This window comes from Photinus pyralis, unplaced genomic scaffold (assembly GCF_008802855.1).
Source record: "Photinus pyralis isolate 1611_PpyrPB1 unplaced genomic scaffold, Ppyr1.3 Ppyr1.4_LG9, whole genome shotgun sequence".
Lineage (NCBI taxonomy): Eukaryota > Metazoa > Arthropoda > Insecta > Coleoptera > Lampyridae > Photinus > Photinus pyralis.
In genome coordinates this window covers 8,800,722-8,819,592 of record NW_022170878.1, presented here as the reverse complement: position 1 = coordinate 8,819,592, position 18,871 = coordinate 8,800,722, and the positions used below count along the sequence as shown (strand labels likewise).

General features: G+C 41.0%; 2 protein-coding genes across 4 annotated transcripts in view; one reads left to right on the top strand and one right to left on the bottom strand.

Moving 5' to 3' along the window:
- Positions 1-435: 435 nt before the first annotated feature.
- Positions 436-18,355, bottom strand: LOC116181327 (lysosomal alpha-mannosidase-like). Of its 2 annotated transcripts, XM_031501649.1 has the most exons (14): positions 7,193-7,970; positions 4,772-4,944; positions 4,452-4,662; positions 4,301-4,403; positions 4,175-4,256; positions 3,944-4,129; positions 3,557-3,896; positions 3,307-3,440; positions 3,025-3,256; positions 2,772-2,971; positions 1,675-2,409; positions 1,344-1,620; positions 1,040-1,297; positions 436-990 (listed from the first exon to the last, which is right to left on the bottom strand). In XM_031501649.1, exons 3-14 carry the CDS (start codon positions 4,545-4,547, stop codon positions 511-513), a joined length of 3,123 nt encoding a protein of 1,040 aa, XP_031357509.1. In that variant the 5' UTR covers positions 4,548-4,662; positions 4,772-4,944; positions 7,193-7,970; the 3' UTR covers positions 436-510. The 2 variants fall into 2 exon arrangements, with proteins under 2 accessions (XP_031357509.1, XP_031357510.1); XM_031501650.1 differs by lacking the exons at positions 4,772-4,944; positions 7,193-7,970 and adding an exon at positions 18,207-18,355.
- Positions 13,539-18,871, top strand: part of LOC116181325 (ankyrin-3-like) — a 37,924-nt gene continuing 32,591 nt past the window's right edge. For both annotated transcript variants that reach the window (XM_031501642.1, XM_031501643.1), the window contains exon 1: positions 13,539-14,572. In XM_031501642.1, coding sequence (XP_031357502.1) covers positions 13,985-14,572 — 588 coding nt within the window. In that variant the 5' untranslated portion in view covers positions 13,539-13,984. The remainder of the gene's footprint in view (positions 14,573-18,871) is intronic.

Below are 18,871 nucleotides of genomic sequence, written 5' to 3'. Positions count from 1 at the left end.
TTCTTTTGGTTAACTCTCGAAAGCATTCGGCTCGGTTCACAACCACATTTTTTGGTGACCAATTCGACATCCGAAGGCGAATTCGGCACAAATTAGGCTACACAAGACCAATTTGTTCTTTGGTTAAATCCCGAAAGCACGAATTGAGCCAAGTTTGTGCCGAGCTCGCCTTCGGCTCACTCGGCAATAATTCTTTTGCAGCCTATTTATTCGAATTGATCATCAAAAATGTCGTATCCGAGCAAGACGAAGGCGGCTTCGGCAAAAATTACACTACACAAGGCTAACTTTGAATAAATCCCAAAGGCACCGAATGTAGCCGCGGGCGAGAACTTTTGAAAATCTTGACTGTCTCCCAACTCCTTGAATCGTGTTTTAAAAAATTATCGAAATGGATATTTACGCATCGATTTCGGCGAGAAAACACCCAACATCTTCATCTGGGTAGTTTTGCATAAACACCCTTTATTCAGTACCTACATACTATATACACTTAAACAGAAAAATGGATCAAAGGTTGTTGACTTTCAGCATCTTGACATCGATCACAAAGGTTCGAATCTCCATGGGGTTTAACGTGACCATAAAGTTTCCAGGGGAACCAAACTTCTTCTGGTGGCTCTCTCGGTTGTAGTCATTGACGCCGTTGCCGTCGGTTTGGTCGCGCAACCACCGTTTGACACCCTCCGTCCACAGCGGGTCGTTCTCGTGCCGATGCACTAGGTCTTCGGCGGTTTTACTTTCATTAAACGACAGCCGGTGGTGGTTCTCGTCCAGCCACTGATTCGCGCCTAGTGTTGTTTCCCGGTAGGAGAGAATTTCGAAGGCGGAGAACAAGTCCTTAAGATTGACGGTGACGGGCTGTGAGAGAATTGGATCCTCGTTCTTCTCCAAGTAGTGCTCCAATCGCAAAAGGAAGTTCATTCCGTACCACGGCTCCAAGGTGAGGATTTGCACGTTGTCTGGTAAGGCCCGCTGAAGTCCCGAGTACTGCGAGGTAATTTGTCAGCACCGATAGCCGGGGGATCAAGTGTCTTACCTCCATGACGTACTTCGAGGAGTACTCCTGGTAGCTTAACCCGTTCGTCGGTGCCACAAACGTCCAGGCTTGTAGCAGCTTCCTTTGCGCGAGATCTCGTTCTTGGGCAGCTAGGCTTTTGCCGCCTTTTGCGGGTTTGATGTATGAACCGCCGATGACGTAGTGCGTGCCTCTCGCGACCAGTCGTTTACCGAAGGCCATCTCGTCCAAGGACTCGCCCACTCCAAAGGCGTCATCGTGCAGGCAATTTCGATGCACCTAAATCGCGAACGTTAATCGCGACTCGTTTGACTTAGACGCTCACCATCAGCTCGATTTCTCCGTCGTTCAAGCTGGTGCCGCCTTGCGCTCGATCGGTCAACACGGCGACCTCCAGGTCCTCGTTCGGATCGCGTATGAGTATCTTCGACGTAACCGGATAGTAGTTGCTCGCGACCGGCTCGGTCATGTTCACCCTCCACGTCGGCCTGAAGTTTCTCACCCTCTTCAGTAGCTCCCTTCCGTTCGAATCCGTGTAGAAGGTCGATTCCGATTTGAGATTCGTCGAATAGCGCGAGATCACCTCGACGCCGTTCACGTTCCTAAAATGTTTGACGCGAATAATTGACAGTAGCGCGTGCGGACGTTTCGCTCACCCTCTCGGTATCGGCCCGATTAACCAGTCGAACTCCACGAAATTCTCCTGGTTGTACGTTCGAATTATTTGGCTCGTCCACTCGTTGAACACCTGATGGATCTCGTTGACGAGCTTGCCGTTGTACTTCTTATTAACGACCTTCTTCGAGATTGTGAACGGTACGGTACCGTTCGGTCTGAAAATGTAAGCGCCCGATGATCGGTTCTCGGCGACCTCGTTGTTGCCCACCGCTCCTTGGTAGAAGTAAAAGTTTTGGGTCACCTGAATTTTGTTACCGCTGAAGTTGATGTCGGAGAGCAGCCCCGAGTTTTCGTCGAGAGATAGTTGCACCGGCTGGACGGATTCCTCCGTTACGGAAGCCATCTCCGAGGAGGTCTTGGCGACGTAGTACGACTTGAAGCCTAGAGGGGGCAGGGACTCGGCGAGGAAGATGATCTCTTGAGTCGCCTTGCTGTACCTTCCGGGAATGTTGGCGATTGTTTCTGGTATTGGAATTGCTTGCACGGTAAGCTCCTTTCCTTGGCCATCGGTCACCTTGTAGGTACCATTCGGAACTGGCAGTCGGACGTAGTGATTCACCGGTCTGCTTAGTGGGTTGTAAATTGTGGCGAGGAATTTGGGGTTGTTTTCCGTCAGCGCGCACTGACTCATGTTGCTCAGCAAGCAGGATTCGAACGGGATGGAAGGTGAAGGGTTGGGGTCACTTTTGATACCCGCTTTATCAATGATTTTGCTGAAATGGTCATTGGTCAAAAGCACTAAAAGCCTACCAGGAGAAGCAGTGCACTTTACCCCACTCCTTTTTACTCGCGAGGTCAATCGAGGTCAATTAAATTGATTCGGTGTTTCCGTCACGTGGACGAGAATGTTTTTGGAGACTTACCTGATTATTTCTGGGACGGTATTTTATACCCCCCAGACCCCCCCGGTTACACATTCTTCTCCAAGATATAGATCCTTCTCCCCCGGTGTTTTACGGCGGTAGTTGTAGTTGAAATAACAGCAGAAGCCCGTGGAGTATGGAATACCACCAGGCAATGACCGTCAAGATGAAGTGGGGTAAAATGCCAACGAAAGATGACCGAGTACTCCTACCTCAAAGCGGTAGCGGAGGTGAATTGGCACTCGTCGAAACCGCGCGACAGAATTCGGGCGTAATCGTGCGCCACGTGCTCCTTCTCCGTTCCCGTGACCGCGTCGTGGTGCTGCATCACTCCCATCGCCTCCCTCATCACGTTTAAATCGGCCCAGTCTTCCGGACCCAAATCCGTTAAGGCGTACAGCTGCTTGCACACCTTCAGGGGAGCGAAACGAATTAGCGGACGGGCGCGCCTTTGCGTTAGCTCACCTGCAGGAAGTTGTTGCCTAGCCTCTCGAATCGCTTGATCGTCGGCTTGGAGGTGAAGTAGCCGGTCCAGAAGGCGTGCGAGTCGGAGCCGTACGGGAAGAAGTCGTCGGTTTTGGTCGGGTACTGCAAGTTGCGTTTCTTGGACTCCTCGTGCACCGCCTTCAGGTAGCAGGACGGCGTCGAGTAAATCAGGTTGTACTTCGAGCCGTTTGCTTGAAGTTGATTGGCGTGCCTGGCGATTGCGCGGTCCGAATGAGTTTTCGAAACTAGAATGGTACTTACAGCATTAGCTTATCGATGTTTTTGAACCAGACGTGTGCGTCCTGGTAGGTGAAATCTTCGCCCATCGTCACGAGGACGTTGTTAGTCGTGTAGACTTTAGTCATGTTCTTTACGTAATCCAGGAACTGTTGGACCTGTAAGAAATGCAGATGAAGCAATGAAGGTGGAGCTGCCGTAAACGAGAGCGACTTTGTAACTGGAAACCGGGGATTCTCCCGTTTGAGAAAGGCATTCTTCATTTTTCACTTACCCGCTTGGGGGCGTTATACTCAGGACTTCTCTTGTCGTCGATGATCGGGTCGTCCTCGCATAAAACGTCAAAGCAGAAGCCCGGAGGAGGCGAGTAGGTGTTGTACATGACACTTGTAAATAAGGAGCTGTTGCCTAAATTTTGACTGGCCTTCCAGATCATTTCGGGCGTGCGCGTCCCGAAACGCACCTTCTTGTCTTGGTAATCGATTCGACCGAGAAAGAGGCCGTCGAAACCCAACTGGGCGAAGATCGACGCCATTTCGCGACTGTGCCCGAAAGGGTCAATCTGCCAGCCGATTTTAGGCCGGCCGCAGTAGCCGAAGGTCTCGTTTAGCTTTCTGGAAGTGCGCGCTAAGTCGATGGTTTTGACACGGGGAGAAGGTACCTTAGTCCCCAGGTGAACTGGTCGATGATCGAATGATAGTGGGTTGTGGCCTCGTCGTTCATGCTCCACGCGCCCCCGATCAGTTCGAGCTGGCCGTTTCGGATCAGCTTTCGGAATTGATGCTTCACGGTGTCGTGCTGATGCTTCCACCACTTCCACAGGAAGGCGGTTTCGACGTAGATGAATCTGAAAGGTGGCCGATTCGGTTTGGGCCTCATTGGGTCACCTTACCTTCGCTTGGGATCCCGCTGGAGGGCGGAAAGGACCGAGTCGAGTATGTACTGCACTCCGGCATGTTGAATTCTTGTTTTACCTAAAATGATCCATCAGGCTTGGTCGCAAGGGATGCTTACCCACTTCCGTAGTAGTACTGATCGACCGTCTTCAGCCAACCAACATCGTCATGGGTGTGAGCGACTATGTGGACGTTCACAAATCCGTCTTTAATTGGGTGGCACGACTGAAAATTGCAATTGACAAAGGATCAAGGTAAATTGCTCCAAATTACCTTATAACCGCATGCCTCAGCTTCAATAGAGGTGGGTGCGCCTATCACATATGCTAATGTAGTCACGAAGACCAGCAGGAGCCGCAGGTCTGTCATTTTTGCACTGGTACAAAATCAACTGTGCCAGGCTCAACGATCGCCTTTATAAAAATATCCACCAATGCCAATGAAGGTCAAATGTCAACGACAACACCATTTATCAATCGTCCAACTGTAAACAACGACCGTCTCATTATCTCACCGATGTGGCCATTAACGTAAACAACAAAGTACAACGATATTTTATTAAATAAATAAAGTACAAATACAAAAATAATCACAAAAAAGCTAAGGCTTCCAAACAAACTTCTCGTCCACGCCATGATCGCCGGCCAAAAGACCGACTGCTATCGCTAGTCCAAAAATCGTTCCCGCCAAAATGCCGACGCATATCGCCAGCCTTCTTTCGAACATCGTCCATCTCACGCAGCAACAGTATTGCTCGCGTTGTACCCTGAAAAAACAATTCCGTCAACCCTGATTATGTCACAACTTTCTTTGATTAATTTTTGGTCATAAAACTGCTCTTCTATTACGTCATTGTTTGGTCATATTTTTCAGTATTACGAAAATCGGATTAGTCCATACTTATTTTGGAACCTGATTAAAAAAATAAATGATATGTTTCTTCGATTATGAGAATTAGGCAAGTAATTTGGGGATTGAGACATCTTTGGTCATAAAACCGCGGTTCTCTCACGTCATTTTTTGGTCATATTTGCAGTATTGCGAAAATCGTTTTGGCACACATTTTTTTGGAACCTGACTCAAAAAACAAATGACAAACTGCTCCGATTATAAGCATTATGGAATTAGTTTTGGAAGTGCGTCAATATTTGGTCACAAACCCGCGTTTCTGTCACGTCATTTTTTGACCATATTGGTACTAATGGGAAAATCGCATTGGTCCGTATTTATTTTGGATTCTGACCCAAAAAACAAAAGACACAATGTCATCATGACTACTTAAATTCTTCGATTATGAGCATTAGATAATTAATTGTGGAAGTGCGACATATTTGGTCACAAAACCGCGTTTCTGTCACGTTATTTTTTGACCATATTGGTACTAATGGGAAAATCGCATTGGTCCGTATTTATTTTGGAATCTGACTCAAAAAACAAATGACACATGTCATCATGACTACTTAAATTCTTAGATTATGAGCATTAGATAATTAATTGTGGAAGTGCGACATATTTGGTCACAAAACCGCGTTTCTGTCACGTTATTTTTTGACCATATTGGTACTAATGGGAAAATCGCATTGGTCCGTATTTATTTTGGAATCTGACTCAAAAAACAAATGACACATGTCATCATGACTACTTAAATTCTTAGATTATGAGCATTAGATAATTAATTGTGGAAGTGCGACATATTTGGTCACAAAACCGCGTTTCTGTCACGTTATTTTTTGACCATATTGGTACCATTTTGGAATCTGACTCAAAAAACAAATGACACATGTCATCATGACTACTTAAATTCTTAGATTATGAGCATTAGATAATTAATTGTGGAAGTGCGACATATTTGGTCACAAAACCGCGTTTCTGTCACGTTATTTTTTGACCATATTGGTACTAATGGGAAAATCGCATTGGTCCGTATTTATTTTGGAATCTGACTCAAAAAACAAATGACACATGTCATCATGACTACTTAAATTCTTCGATTATGAGCATTAGATAATTAATTGTGGAAGTGCGACATATTTGGTCACAAAACCGCGTTTCTGTCACGTTATTTTTTGACCATATTGGTACTAATGGGAAAATCGCATTGGTCCGTTTATATTTTGGATTCTGACTCAAAAAACAAAAGACACATGTCATCCTGACTACCTAAATTCTTCGATTATGAGCATTAGATAATTAATTGTGGAAGTGCGACATATTTGGTCACAAAACCGCGTTTCTGTCACGTCATTTTTTGACCATATTGGTCCTAATGGGAAAATCGCATTGGTCCGTATTTATTTTGGAATCTGACTCAAAAAACAAAAGACACATGTCATCCTGACTACCTAAATTCTTCGATTATGAGCATTAGATAATTAATTGTGGAAGTGCGACATGTTTAGTCACAAAACCGCGTTTCTGTCACGTCATTTTTTGGCCATATTGGTACTAAATGCGAAAATCGCATTGGTTCATATTTATTTTGGAACTTGAAACACAAAATAAGGGACAAATGTCATGTTTACTTTAATTTTTTCGATGGTGAGCATTAGGTAAGTACTTTTGGGATTCAGACAATTTTTGGTTCTCCTCTGACGTATTGATTTGACCATATATTATACTATGCGATCAAAAATGAGTTGCTGTCGAGTTACCTTTGGAATTTTTGTTTACATGGAAAATCGTAAACTTCCAAAGGCGACTCGACAGCAACTCATTTTTGATCGCCCGTTATTATTTCATCACTTGTGGCCAACAATTCAATTGGCTGAATATTTGGAGCAATAGTTTTTGGGTCCATTTTGTTTTGTATAGCTAAATTCTTTAGACAGTAAAGAAGACATTGTTATAAACAATCACCTTATCTTGACAAATTATACGGTAGGTGTTGACACACGCAAAGTACCGGGAGATTACCCTTAATCTTATCTTTGAACCTGCAGTTAATTATTTCCGTCATAACAAAACACTTCGGGCGACAAAATTAAATTTTGCAAAAAAGTGCTTTGGGTACTTACTGTAAACTGGCAACACTTTCATGGACCGATGATCTGGTGCTATCATTATAGCCTCTCTCAAATTGAATCGTCTTCTCATCGAGGGCACCGTTATCATAGGCCCTGATCCCCTTGGTCAGTGACGTCACACTACTAGTTCGTGAGGACACATTTTTTGCAAAACTCGTTCGAACCCCACCTCCGTTTTTCTCTGTCGGTACGCCCGTTTCCGCCCCGTCCTCCTCTTCGGGAACGGTGCGCAGAGAACTTTGCGATTTGATGGACTGGGCCGAGTTTCGCCAACGCTGCGGGCTCAAGCCGGTCCTGTGCACCTTGGGATCGACGCCGCCATTGTGGTAAAGCGAGTCGACCGCAAGCGAAACGGTTTCTATGCGTTTTTGCGGCGCCATGGGCTCGTCCGCTAACGAAAACGGTACCACCTCCCAAAAAGGGCACTAATTTTCCTCCCAGTCGATCGCTGCCAACCTTCCGCACGACATGACTTTTTTATTTACACGTCGCACTCGGAATTCACCTATCGCGCCCGATAAGATAAGGGGGTCCGTTTTTTCCCCCTCAGATACGGGAGCTGCGCGGCGCTTTCATTTCAACTGTTGCACAAACGTATAAATAACTTTCATTATCAAGGCCCCACAGATCAGCACGACACAAACACAATTAAAAACAATAATAATTAATAACAAATAGCGATGGACGAATTTGCATAATACTTGACCGGTTTCTAAACGTGCGCGTTTAAGCGAAACGGTGTTACGCCACATTCCTCCATAGTAGTCGACTCGACAATATGGAATGAATACTAATCATGTTTAGAAGGACGATTTTTAATACGAAATCTAATTCATTGTAATTATCAGTTGCATAATTTGGTGCCTTTTCCATGTCCGAAGTCCGAGTTCACAGAGCCGTACGGTCTCTGTTTCCAAAATATTTCGAAATGGAGTGAATTTCAATTTTGTTTTTAAATTGAATGTTGTTATTGTATAATGGTATAATCACTTGCCTATTATTGTTACTTGGACTATAGTTCTATCCGTGTAGGGTCGGATAAGAGTAACCCTACCGCAGAGGACACTGCGTGTCGTAAGAGGCGACGAAACAACGGCAAATCGGTTAAAACCCCAATCGATTGAATTGTAGGATGAACATCATTAGCTTTTTCTTATGAAAGTAGGGCACTTACAAGGCCTGAATGGGGCCAGGAAAGATTTTTCAAGACTCCTAAAGGAGTTTGTGTGGAGGTTTGAAGTTTCAAAGTCCTAAAAATGATTCTCGGGCGTCTAATTCAGAAGACACGTTCATACTAGAGGCTGATAGTCATTTCTGTTCACTGATAGAAGTAGGAAGAACTCTTTTATGAGCTTTCGAACCCGGAACGAGACCGCGAAAAATTTTTCAAGACTCCTAAAGGAGTTTGTGTGAGGATTTGAAGCTCAAAAATTATAAAAATTATTCTTGGGCGTCTAATTCAGAAGACACTTATATAATAGAGGCTGAAAGTCATTTCTTTTCACTGATAGAAGTAGGAAGAACTCTTTTATGAGCTTTCGAACCCGGAACGAGACCGCGAAAAATTTTTCAAGACTCCTAAAGGAGTTTGTGTGAGGATTTGAAGCTCAAAAATTATAAAAATTATTCTTGGGCGTCTAATTCAGAAGACACTTATATAATAGAGGCTGAAAGTCATTTCTTTTCACTGATAGAAGTAGGAAGAACTCTTTTATGAGCTTTCGAACCCGGAACGAGACCGCGAAAAATTTTTCAAGACTCCTAAAGGAGTTTGTGTGAGGATTTCAAGCTCAAAAATTATTAAAATTATTCTTGGGCCCCTAATTCCGAAGACACTTATATAATAAAGGCTGAAAGTCATTTCTTTTCACTGATAGAAGTAGGAAGAACTCTTTTATGAGCTTTCGAACCCGGAACGAAACCGCGAAAAATTTTTCAAGGCTCCTCAAGGAGTTTGTTTGAGGATTTGAAGCTAAAAAATTATTAAAATTATTCTTGGGCTTCTAATTCAGAAGCCACTTATATAATAGAGGCTGAAAGTTATTTCTTTTCGTTTATAGAAGTAGGAAGAAGCTCTTTTATGAGCTTTCGAACCCGGAACGAGACCGCGAAAAATTTTTCAAGACTCCTAAAGGAGTTTGTGTGAGGATTTCAAGCTCAAAAATTATTGAAATTATTCTTGGGCGCCTAATTCCGAAGACACTTATATAATAAAGGCTGAAAGTCATTTCTTTTCACTGATAGAAGTAGGACGAACTCTTTTATGAGCTTTCGAACCCGGAACGAGACCGCGACAAATTTTTCAAGACTCCTAAAGGAGTTTGTGTGAGGATTTGAAGCTCAAAAATTATAAAAATTATTCTTGGGCGTCTAATTCAGAAGACACTTGTATAATAGAGGCTGAAAGTCATTTCTTTTCGTTTATAGAAGTAGGAAGAACTCTTTTATGAGCTTTCGAACCCGGAACGAGACCGCGAAAAATTTTTCAAGACTCCTAAAGGAGTTTGTGTGAGGATTTGAAGCTCAAAAATTATAAAAATTATTCTTGGGCGTCTAATTCAGAAGACACTTGTATAATAGAGGCTGAAAGTCATTTCTTTTCACTGATAGAAGTAGGAAGAACTCTTTTATGAGCTTTCGAACCCGGAACGAGACCGCGAAAAATTTTTCAAGACTCCTAAAGGAGTTTGTGTGAGGATTTGAAGCTCAAAAATTATTAAAATTATTCTTGGGCGTCTAATTCTGAAGACACTTATATAATAGAGGCTGAAAACCATTTCTTTTCACTGATAGAAGTAGGAAGAGCTTTTTATGAGCTTTCGAACCCGAAACGAAACGGCGAAAAATTTTTCAAGACTCCTAAAGGAGTTTGTGTGAGGATTTGAAGCTCAAAAATTATAAAAATTATTCTTGGGCGTCTAATTCAGAAGACACTTATATAATAGAGGCTGAAAGTCATTTCTTTTCACTGATAGAAGTAGGAAGAACTCTTTTATGAGCTTTCGAACCCGGAACGAGACCGCGAAAAATTTTTCAAGACTCCTAAAGGAGTTTGTGTGAGGATTTGAAGCTCAAAAATTATAAAAATTATTCTTGGGCGTCTAATTCAGAAGACACTTATATAATAGAGGCTGAAAGTCATTTCTTTTCACTGATAGAAGTAGGAAGAACTCTTTTATGAGCTTTCGAACCCGGAACGAGACCGCGAAAAATTTTTCAAGACTCCTAAAGGAGTTTGTGTGAGGATTTGAAGCTCAAAAATTATAAAAATTATTCTTGGGCGTCTAATTCAGAAGACACTTGTATAATAGAGGCTGAAAGTCATTTCTTTTCGTTTATAGAAGTAGGAAGAACTCTTTTATGAGCTTTCGAACCCGGAACGAGACCGCGAAAAATTTTTCAAGACTCCTAAAGGAGTTTGTGTGAGGATTTGAAGCTCAAAAATTATAAAAATTATTCTTGGGCGTCTAATTCAGAAGACACTTGTATAATAGAGGCTGAAAGTCATTTCTTTTCACTGATAGAAGTAGGAAGAACTCTTTTATGAGCTTTCGAACCCGGAACGAGACCGCGAAAAATTTTTCAAGACTCCTAAAGGAGTTTGTGTGAGGATTTGAAGCTCAAAAATTATTAAAATTATTCTTGGGCGTCTAATTCTGAAGACACTTATATAATAGAGGCTGAAAACCATTTCTTTTCACTGATAGAAGTAGGAAGAGCTTTTTATGAGCTTTCGAACCCGAAACGAAACGGCGAAAAATTTTTCAAGACTCCTAAAGGAGTTTGTGTGAGGATTTGAAGCTCAAAAATTATAAAAATTATTCTTGGGCGTCTAATTCAGAAGACACTTATATAATAGAGGCTGAAAGTCATTTCTTTTCACTATAGAAGTAGGAAGAACTCTTTTATGAGCTTTCGAACCCGGAACGAGACCGCGAAAAATTTTTCTTTCTAATTTGAAGACACTGTATAATAGAGGTTGAAAGTCATTTCTTTTCACTGATAGAAGTACGAGCAGCTCTTTTATGAGCTTTCGAACCCGGAACGAGACCGCGAAAAATTTTTCAAGACTCCTAAAGGAGTTTGTGTGAGGATTTCAAGCTCAAAAATTATTGAAATTATTCTTGGGCGCCTAATTCCGAAGACACTTATATAATAAAGGCTGAAAGTCATTTCTTTTCACTGATAGAAGTAGGACGAACTCTTTTATGAGCTTTCGAACCCGGAACGAGACCGCGACAAATTTTTCAAGACTCCTAAAGGAGTTTGTGTGAGGATTTGAAGCTCAAAAATTATAAAAATTATTCTTGGGCGTCTAATTCAGAAGACACTTGTATAATAGAGGCTGAAAGTCATTTCTTTTCACTGATAGAAGTAGGAAGAACTCTTTTATGAGCTTTCGAACCCGGAACGAGACCGCGAAAAATTTTTCAAGACTCCTAAAGGAGTTTGTGTGAGGATTTCAAGCTCAAAAATTATTAAAATTATTCTTGGGCCCCTAATTCCGAAGACACTTATATAATAAAGGCTGAAATTCATTTCTTTTCACTGATAGAAGTAGGAAGAACTCTTTTATGAGCTTTCGAACCCGGAACGAAACCGCGAAAAATTTTTCAAGGCTCCTCAAGGAGTTTGTTTGAGGATTTGAAGCTAAAAAATTATTAAAATTATTCTTGGGCTTCTAATTCAGAAGCCACTTATATAATAGAGGCTGAAAGTTATTTCTTTTCGTTTATAGAAGTAGGAAGAACTCTTTTATGAGCTTTCGAACCCGGAACGAGACCGCGAAAAATTTTTCAAGACTCCTAAAGGAGTTTGTGTGAAGATTTGAAGATCAAAAATTATTCAAATTAGTCTTGGGCGTCTAATTCTGAAGACACTTGTATAATAGAGGTTGAAAGTCATTTCTTTTCACTGATAGAAGTACGAGCAGCTCTTTTATGAGCTTTCGAACCCGGAACGAGACCGCGAAAAATTTTTCAAGACTCCTAAAGGAGTTTGTGTGAGGATTTCAAGCTCAAAAATTATTGAAATTATTCTTGGGCGCCTAATTCCGAAGACACTTATATAATAAAGGCTGAAAGTCATTTCTTTTCACTGATAGAAGTAGGACGAACTCTTTTATGAGCTTTCGAACCCGGAACGAGACCGCGAAAAATTTTTCAAGACTCCTAAAGGAGTTTGTGTAAGGATTTTCATTATTCTTGGGCCCCTAAAATTATTCTTGGGCCCCTAATTCCGAAGACACTTATATAATAAAGGCTGAAAGTCATTTCTTTTCACTGATAGAAGTAGGAAGAACTCTTTTATGAGCTTTCGAACCCGGAACGAAACCGCGAAAAATTTTTCAAGACTCCTCAAGGAGTTTGTTTGAGGATTTCAAGCTCAAAAATTATTCAAATTATTCTTGGGCGTCTAATTCAGAGGACACTCATATAATAGAGGCTGAAAGTCATTTCTTTTCACTGATAGAAGTAGGACGAACTCTTTTATGAGCTTTCGAACCCGGAACGAAACTGCGAAAAATTTTTCAAGACTCCTAAAGGAGTTTGTGTGAGGATTTGAAGCTCAAAAATTATTAAAATTATTCTTGGGCGTCTAATTCAGAAGACACTTGTATAATAGAGGCTGAAAGTCATTTCTTTTGGTTTATAGAAGTAGGAAGAACTCTTTTATGAGCTTTCGAACCCGGAACGGGACCGCGAAAAATTTTTCAAGACTCCTAAAGGAGTTTGTGTGAGGATTTCAAGCTCAAAAATTATTAAAATTATTCTTGGGCGCCTAATTCCGAAGACACTTATATAATAAAGGCTGAAAGTCATTTCTTTTCACTGATAGAAGTAGGAAGAGCTTTTTATGAGCTTTCGAATCCGAAACGAAACCGCGAAAAATTTTTCAAGACTCCTAAAGGAGTTCGAAGTTCCAGAAAAGAGCCACGCGAACTTTTTCTCAGCTGGAGTTGTCGTTACTGAAAGCCCCTTCTGTCATTAAATTCAAAACCCGCTTGGGAATTATCTTGATACTGTTTTTGGGGGGAATATAGGTAAAATATAAGCGCGTAATTTTAAATTAAATCTTTCCTTTGACCATCATCGTTGGTTGAAAATACCTTTATTGCACCTTGGAGCGCGAAAATAATTACGTGACGAACTTTGGCGCAGTGCTTTAGATACGCAAATGATTATTTCCGTGGCAACTTAGTTGAAAAATGGTTCCCTCGACGTTAATCACTGAAAAATCCCTTAACGTCGTCACGTACGTTCCAACTGAGCACCAGCAGAAGTCAATTAAATTCTTTTAAAATATCGCGTTTCAGCGTCGCGACGCCAAATCGCATGCGAGCCAATATCGTCGCCAAGTGTTAGTAATTGATTGGTGCAAAGACATTTGAAGTTAATTTGGCGATTTAATAAATGCGTTTCAAATTAATTTTTAGTGCACATAAAAAGTCGAAGGGAGGATAAGAGCACGCATGTCCAATTCCCAGGCAGCGTGAGTAGAGGGTGGCGAATCAAATTTCGAGCGTGCTCCGAAGTGGCCCTTCCAAGATGGGATACAAAACTCTGTTTCCCTAATATCGATTACGCGAATATGCTCGTCCGCGTCTCAATACTTTATTCGAAAAGTGTGCACATATAACTCCCCCGAACTTCTAGAAACGCGAATGTTTTCTAATCAGCCGTCGACGGTAGCGGCGCTCTCTAATCATGCGGACTGCAATTGCAATAATTTTTCAGTTTTTATACGCGTGTAACTTTACCTAGTGCTTAACGGACCGAAGGAATGGCGCAATTTGTGACACACATTCAGCCGACCTTGATGGAAGCGTCCCACCATCACGCTCCTCACCACCACAAAGAGTGCCACAAGGACCCGAAGGGCAAATCGCACAAGGAGTCGCTCAGCCACCACAAGCTGCACCACGACGACGTCGAGAGTCACCTGAAGGACGCGCAAAAGCACCAAGGGCACCCGCGCGAGTTTCCCGTCCTACCGAAGGACCACCACGCTCACCACGAGGAGTTCGCGAAACTCTTTCAGAAACCGGACCACGGCCACCACTCGAAGGCCCACCACCAGAACGGACAGCTGAAGGAGAGCCGCAGCCAGTCCGAGGACTCGGGACTATACATCGACTCGCACGGCATCCCTCACTCCTACCAGCTGCACTTCATCGACGCGCAGGGTATCCACAGGGACGCCGAGGGCCACGCGCTCGACGACGCCAAGAACGGCAGAAAGACGAGCGCCGAGATGCACCCCAAAGAGATCGACAATAACAAGTCTCATCATCAGGGCGAGAGGGAGACGAGACCGACGCCGCCCCAGCACATAGAGCTTCATAGTGTGCATAATTTGGAAAATAAAGCGGTAAGTCACGTTAATGAGATCCATCGACGCCGGAAAATTAAAGGTCAAACATCTACAGGTGCGCGACCCTATCAATTAAAGGGCAGAAAACATTTCTCCCGCGCATCAGCCCTTGAAACATTGCTCATTTCATGTCTAGGTCCCTGGACTTCAAAATTTCGTTCTTTCTCACCATATTTCCATATACCAAAATAATAACGTTTATCTTCTCTAATTGCACTCCCAAAACTTCACAGGAAATTATGGGAATGTTCACAAGCGAAAAATAATATTTTTCATTCTCAATTAAAATCGCCTATTGAATTTATATTGAGAAATAGACGCTATTGCGGATTTTGATGCTTTAAAAATCGACGTACGTCCTTTCGAAGTCTGGAGAAATTGTTAGTAACTCTAATTGCACTCCCAAAACTTCACGAGAAGTTATGGGAATGTTCACAAGCGAAAAATAATATTTTTCATTCTCAATTAAAATCGCCTTTTGAATTTATATTGAGAAATAGACGCTATTGCGGATTTTGATGCTTAAAAAATCGACGTACGTCCTTTAGAAGCCTGGCGAAACTGTTAGTAACTCTAATTGCACTCCTAAAACTTCACGAGAAGTTATGGGAATGTTCACAAGCGAAAAATAATATTTTTCATTCTCAATTAAAATCGCCTATTGAATTTATATTGAGAAATAGACGCTATTGCGGATTTTGATGCTTTAAAAATCGACGTACGTCCTTTAGAAGTTTGGAGAAATTGTTAGTAACTCTAAATGCACTCCCAAAACTTCACGAGAAGTTATGGGAATGTTCACAAGCGAAAAATAATATTTTTCATTCTCAATTAAAATCGCTTTTTGAATTTATATTGAAAAATAGATGCTTTTGCGGACTTTGATGCTTCAAAAATCGACGTACGTCCTTTAGAAGTCTGGAGAAATTGTTAGTAACTCTAAATGCACTCCCAAAACTTCACAGGAAATTATGGGAATGTTCACAAGCGAAAAATAATATTTTTCATTCTCAATTAAAATCGCCTTTTGAATTTATATTGAGAAATAGACGCTATTGCGGATTTTGATGCTTAAAAAATCGACGTACGTCCTTTAGAAGCCTGGCGAAACTGTTAGTAACTCTAATTGCACTCCTAAAACTTCACGAGAAGTTATGGGAATGTTCACAAGCGAAAAATAATATTTTTCATTCTCAATTAAAATCGCCTATTGAATTTATATTGAGAAATAGACGCTATTGCGGATTTTGATGCTTTAAAAATCGACGTACGTCCTTTCGAAGTCTGGAGAAATTGTTAGTAACTCTAATTGCACTCCCAAAACTTCACGAGAAGTTATGGGAATGTTCACAAGCGAAAAATAATATTTTTCATTCTCAATTAAAATCGCCTTTTGAATTTATATTGAGAAATAGACGCTATTGCGGATTTTGATGCTTTAAAAATCGACGTACGTCCTTTAGAAGTTTGGAGAAATTGTTAGTAACTCTAAATGCACTCCCAGAACTTCACGAGAAGTTATGGGAATGTTCACAAGCGAAAAATAATATTTTTCATTCTCAATTAAAATCGCCTATTGAATTTATATTGAGAAATAGACGCTATTGCGGATTTTGATGCTTTAAAAATCGACGTACGTCCTTTAGAAGTTTGGAGAAATTGTTAGTAACTCTAAATGCACTCCCAAAACTTCACGAGAAGTTATGGGAATGTTCACAAGCGAAAAATAATATTTTTCATTCTCAATTAAAATCGCCTTTTGAATTTATATTGAGAAATAGACGCTATTGCGGATTTTGATGCTTAAAAAATCGACGTACGTCCTTTAGAAGCCTGGCGAAACTGTTAGTAACTCTAATTGCACTCCTAAAACTTCACGAGAAGTTATGGGAATGTTCACAAGCGAAAAATAATATTTTTCATTCTCAATTAAAATCGCCTATTGAATTTATATTGAGAAATAGACGCTATTGCGGATTTTGATGCTTTAAAAATCGACGTACGTCCTTTCGAAGTCTGGAGAAATTGTTAGTAACTCTAATTGCACTCCCAAAACTTCACGAGAAGTTATGGGAATGTTCACAAGCGAAAAATAATATTTTTCATTCTCAATTAAAATCGCCTTTTGAATTTATATTGAGAAATAGACGCTATTGCGGATTTTGATGCTTAAAAAATCGACGTACGTCCTTTAGAAGCCTGGCGAAACTGTTAGTAACTCTAATTGCACTCCTAAAACTTCACGAGAAGTTATGGGAATGTTCACAAGCGAAAAATAATATTTTTCATTCTCAATTAAAATCGCCTATTGAATTTATATTGAGAAATAGACGCTATTGCGGATTTTGATGCTTTAAAAATCGACGTACGTCCTTTAGAAGTTTGGAGAAATTGTTAGTAACTCTAAATGCACTCCCAAAACTTCACGAGAAGTTATGGGAATGTTCACAAGCGAAAAATAATATTTTTCATTCTCAATTAAAATCGCTTTTTGAATTTATATTGAAAAATAGATGCTTTTGCGGACTTTGATGCTTCAAAAATCGACGTACGTCCTTTAGAAGTCTGGAGAAATTGTTAGTAACTCTAAGCTCAAAAAATTTATGGGATTGTCCACAAGCGACTTCGGGAAATTCGGTTATGTTCCAAAATTGACGTTTTTCCATTCGGAATTGGTGAAATGCTATCTTATTCGATTAAGAATTTACTCTGAAATAGAAAACACGCGATGTTCCTTTTATTGCCTGATCTTAGAGGCATCTCGAGCTTCATTTCCTTTACCCCAGGGAACCACCCACGTCGCCCACTACGAGATGTCACTCGACAAAGAACACACGTACACGATAGAGGCGTTACAAATCGAGTTAGCGCGAAAATAAGCAAAAAAAGGCGTATCCAGATCGATGTAACTACAAACCTCATTCCAATTTGGAAACTGTCCAAAAAGCACGCCCGAAAACTGCAACCGAAACTTTACGTTAAAACATATCCGTTAACGGGGGTGAATGCGTGTTTTCCGGGTGCCAGCCAGTCGGGTTCCATTGCGAGACAAACGACCTTTTTACTACACTCTCGGCTGGAGAGGTTGGCCATCCTTGTCTCGCCAACCGATCCGCGAGAAACCTAATACATTCCGTTTCATTAAAATCGCGTTCTCGAAAGTTCAGAAAACTCTTGTTGCATTTCCTTAGGAAATGTTTTGAGATAGGAAATTATCACCAATGTGTCTAGGGGATAATTAGTATTAATTTAATTTCGACAAATTCGAATTATTTGAATTAAATTGCGATTTTAATTTAATTCTACATAATTTCAATTCATTCAGTTACGTCACTTGTTATGATCCAATGAGAATGCTGAGAATAATCAATGCCGGTACACTAGTGCCCTCTGTAAACTAATTGCAGAACACACGACAGAAAACTGCTGCAGACTTAGCGGTTTTGCGAGAGATGGCGCTGCGCCACAAGCGCGGCGCGCCAATCAATAACTGCGACGCCTGAGCAAATTCAATCTATATTTAATTCTGATTAAGATTAAAAACCAAATCTAATAATAATCTCGCAACGTCGCAATTGGTCTAATTGCTATGTTTATATACAATTAATTATAAATAGCAACAAAAACAAACCCGTTCGCCGACTCCCCGCTTATTAACACAATTGTCACGCTTTCGTTCACGAATTACACAATTGACGCCGTCTTTATTTTTACACATTACACACTATGCACTTTCGCATAACATTGACCTATTAAACGGGCGCGTAGGAATGAAAAGTTAATTTTCGTCAATTGCGGAATTTCCTTACTCATTGTTGCTAATTAGCTGATAATAAATGGGGACCGTAAGCGTAATCAAAGCGGAGCGAGGAATTAATTTGAATAAATGAGGGATTGAAAATGCTAATTGGACCATTATATGCATGCGGCGAGTGGTTTTTCAGATACAGGTTCTCGCGTAATGGGGTAAAAGGGCGCAGGTGGTCGTCAATTTAAGCTAAATCCGGGATTTTTTATATTTACCTACCTGGATGTATTTATTGATTTATTGAAACTACGTTTATACAAGCAATTATTGACGGAGCAATGCCTGATAATTAGTTTGTTTATTTTATTTATTTAATTTATTTTATTTTATTTATTTTATTTAATTTTTGGTGAATAATTTCAAACTTCTGGATGAATTTTGAAATTTGACGCTTGAAAATTCAATTCGTACGTCTAAAGTGGGTGAATTCAAGCCCAAAATTTTAAAGCGAAGTTTTATGTGAAATGGACTTTAAATTTGAGGGGTGT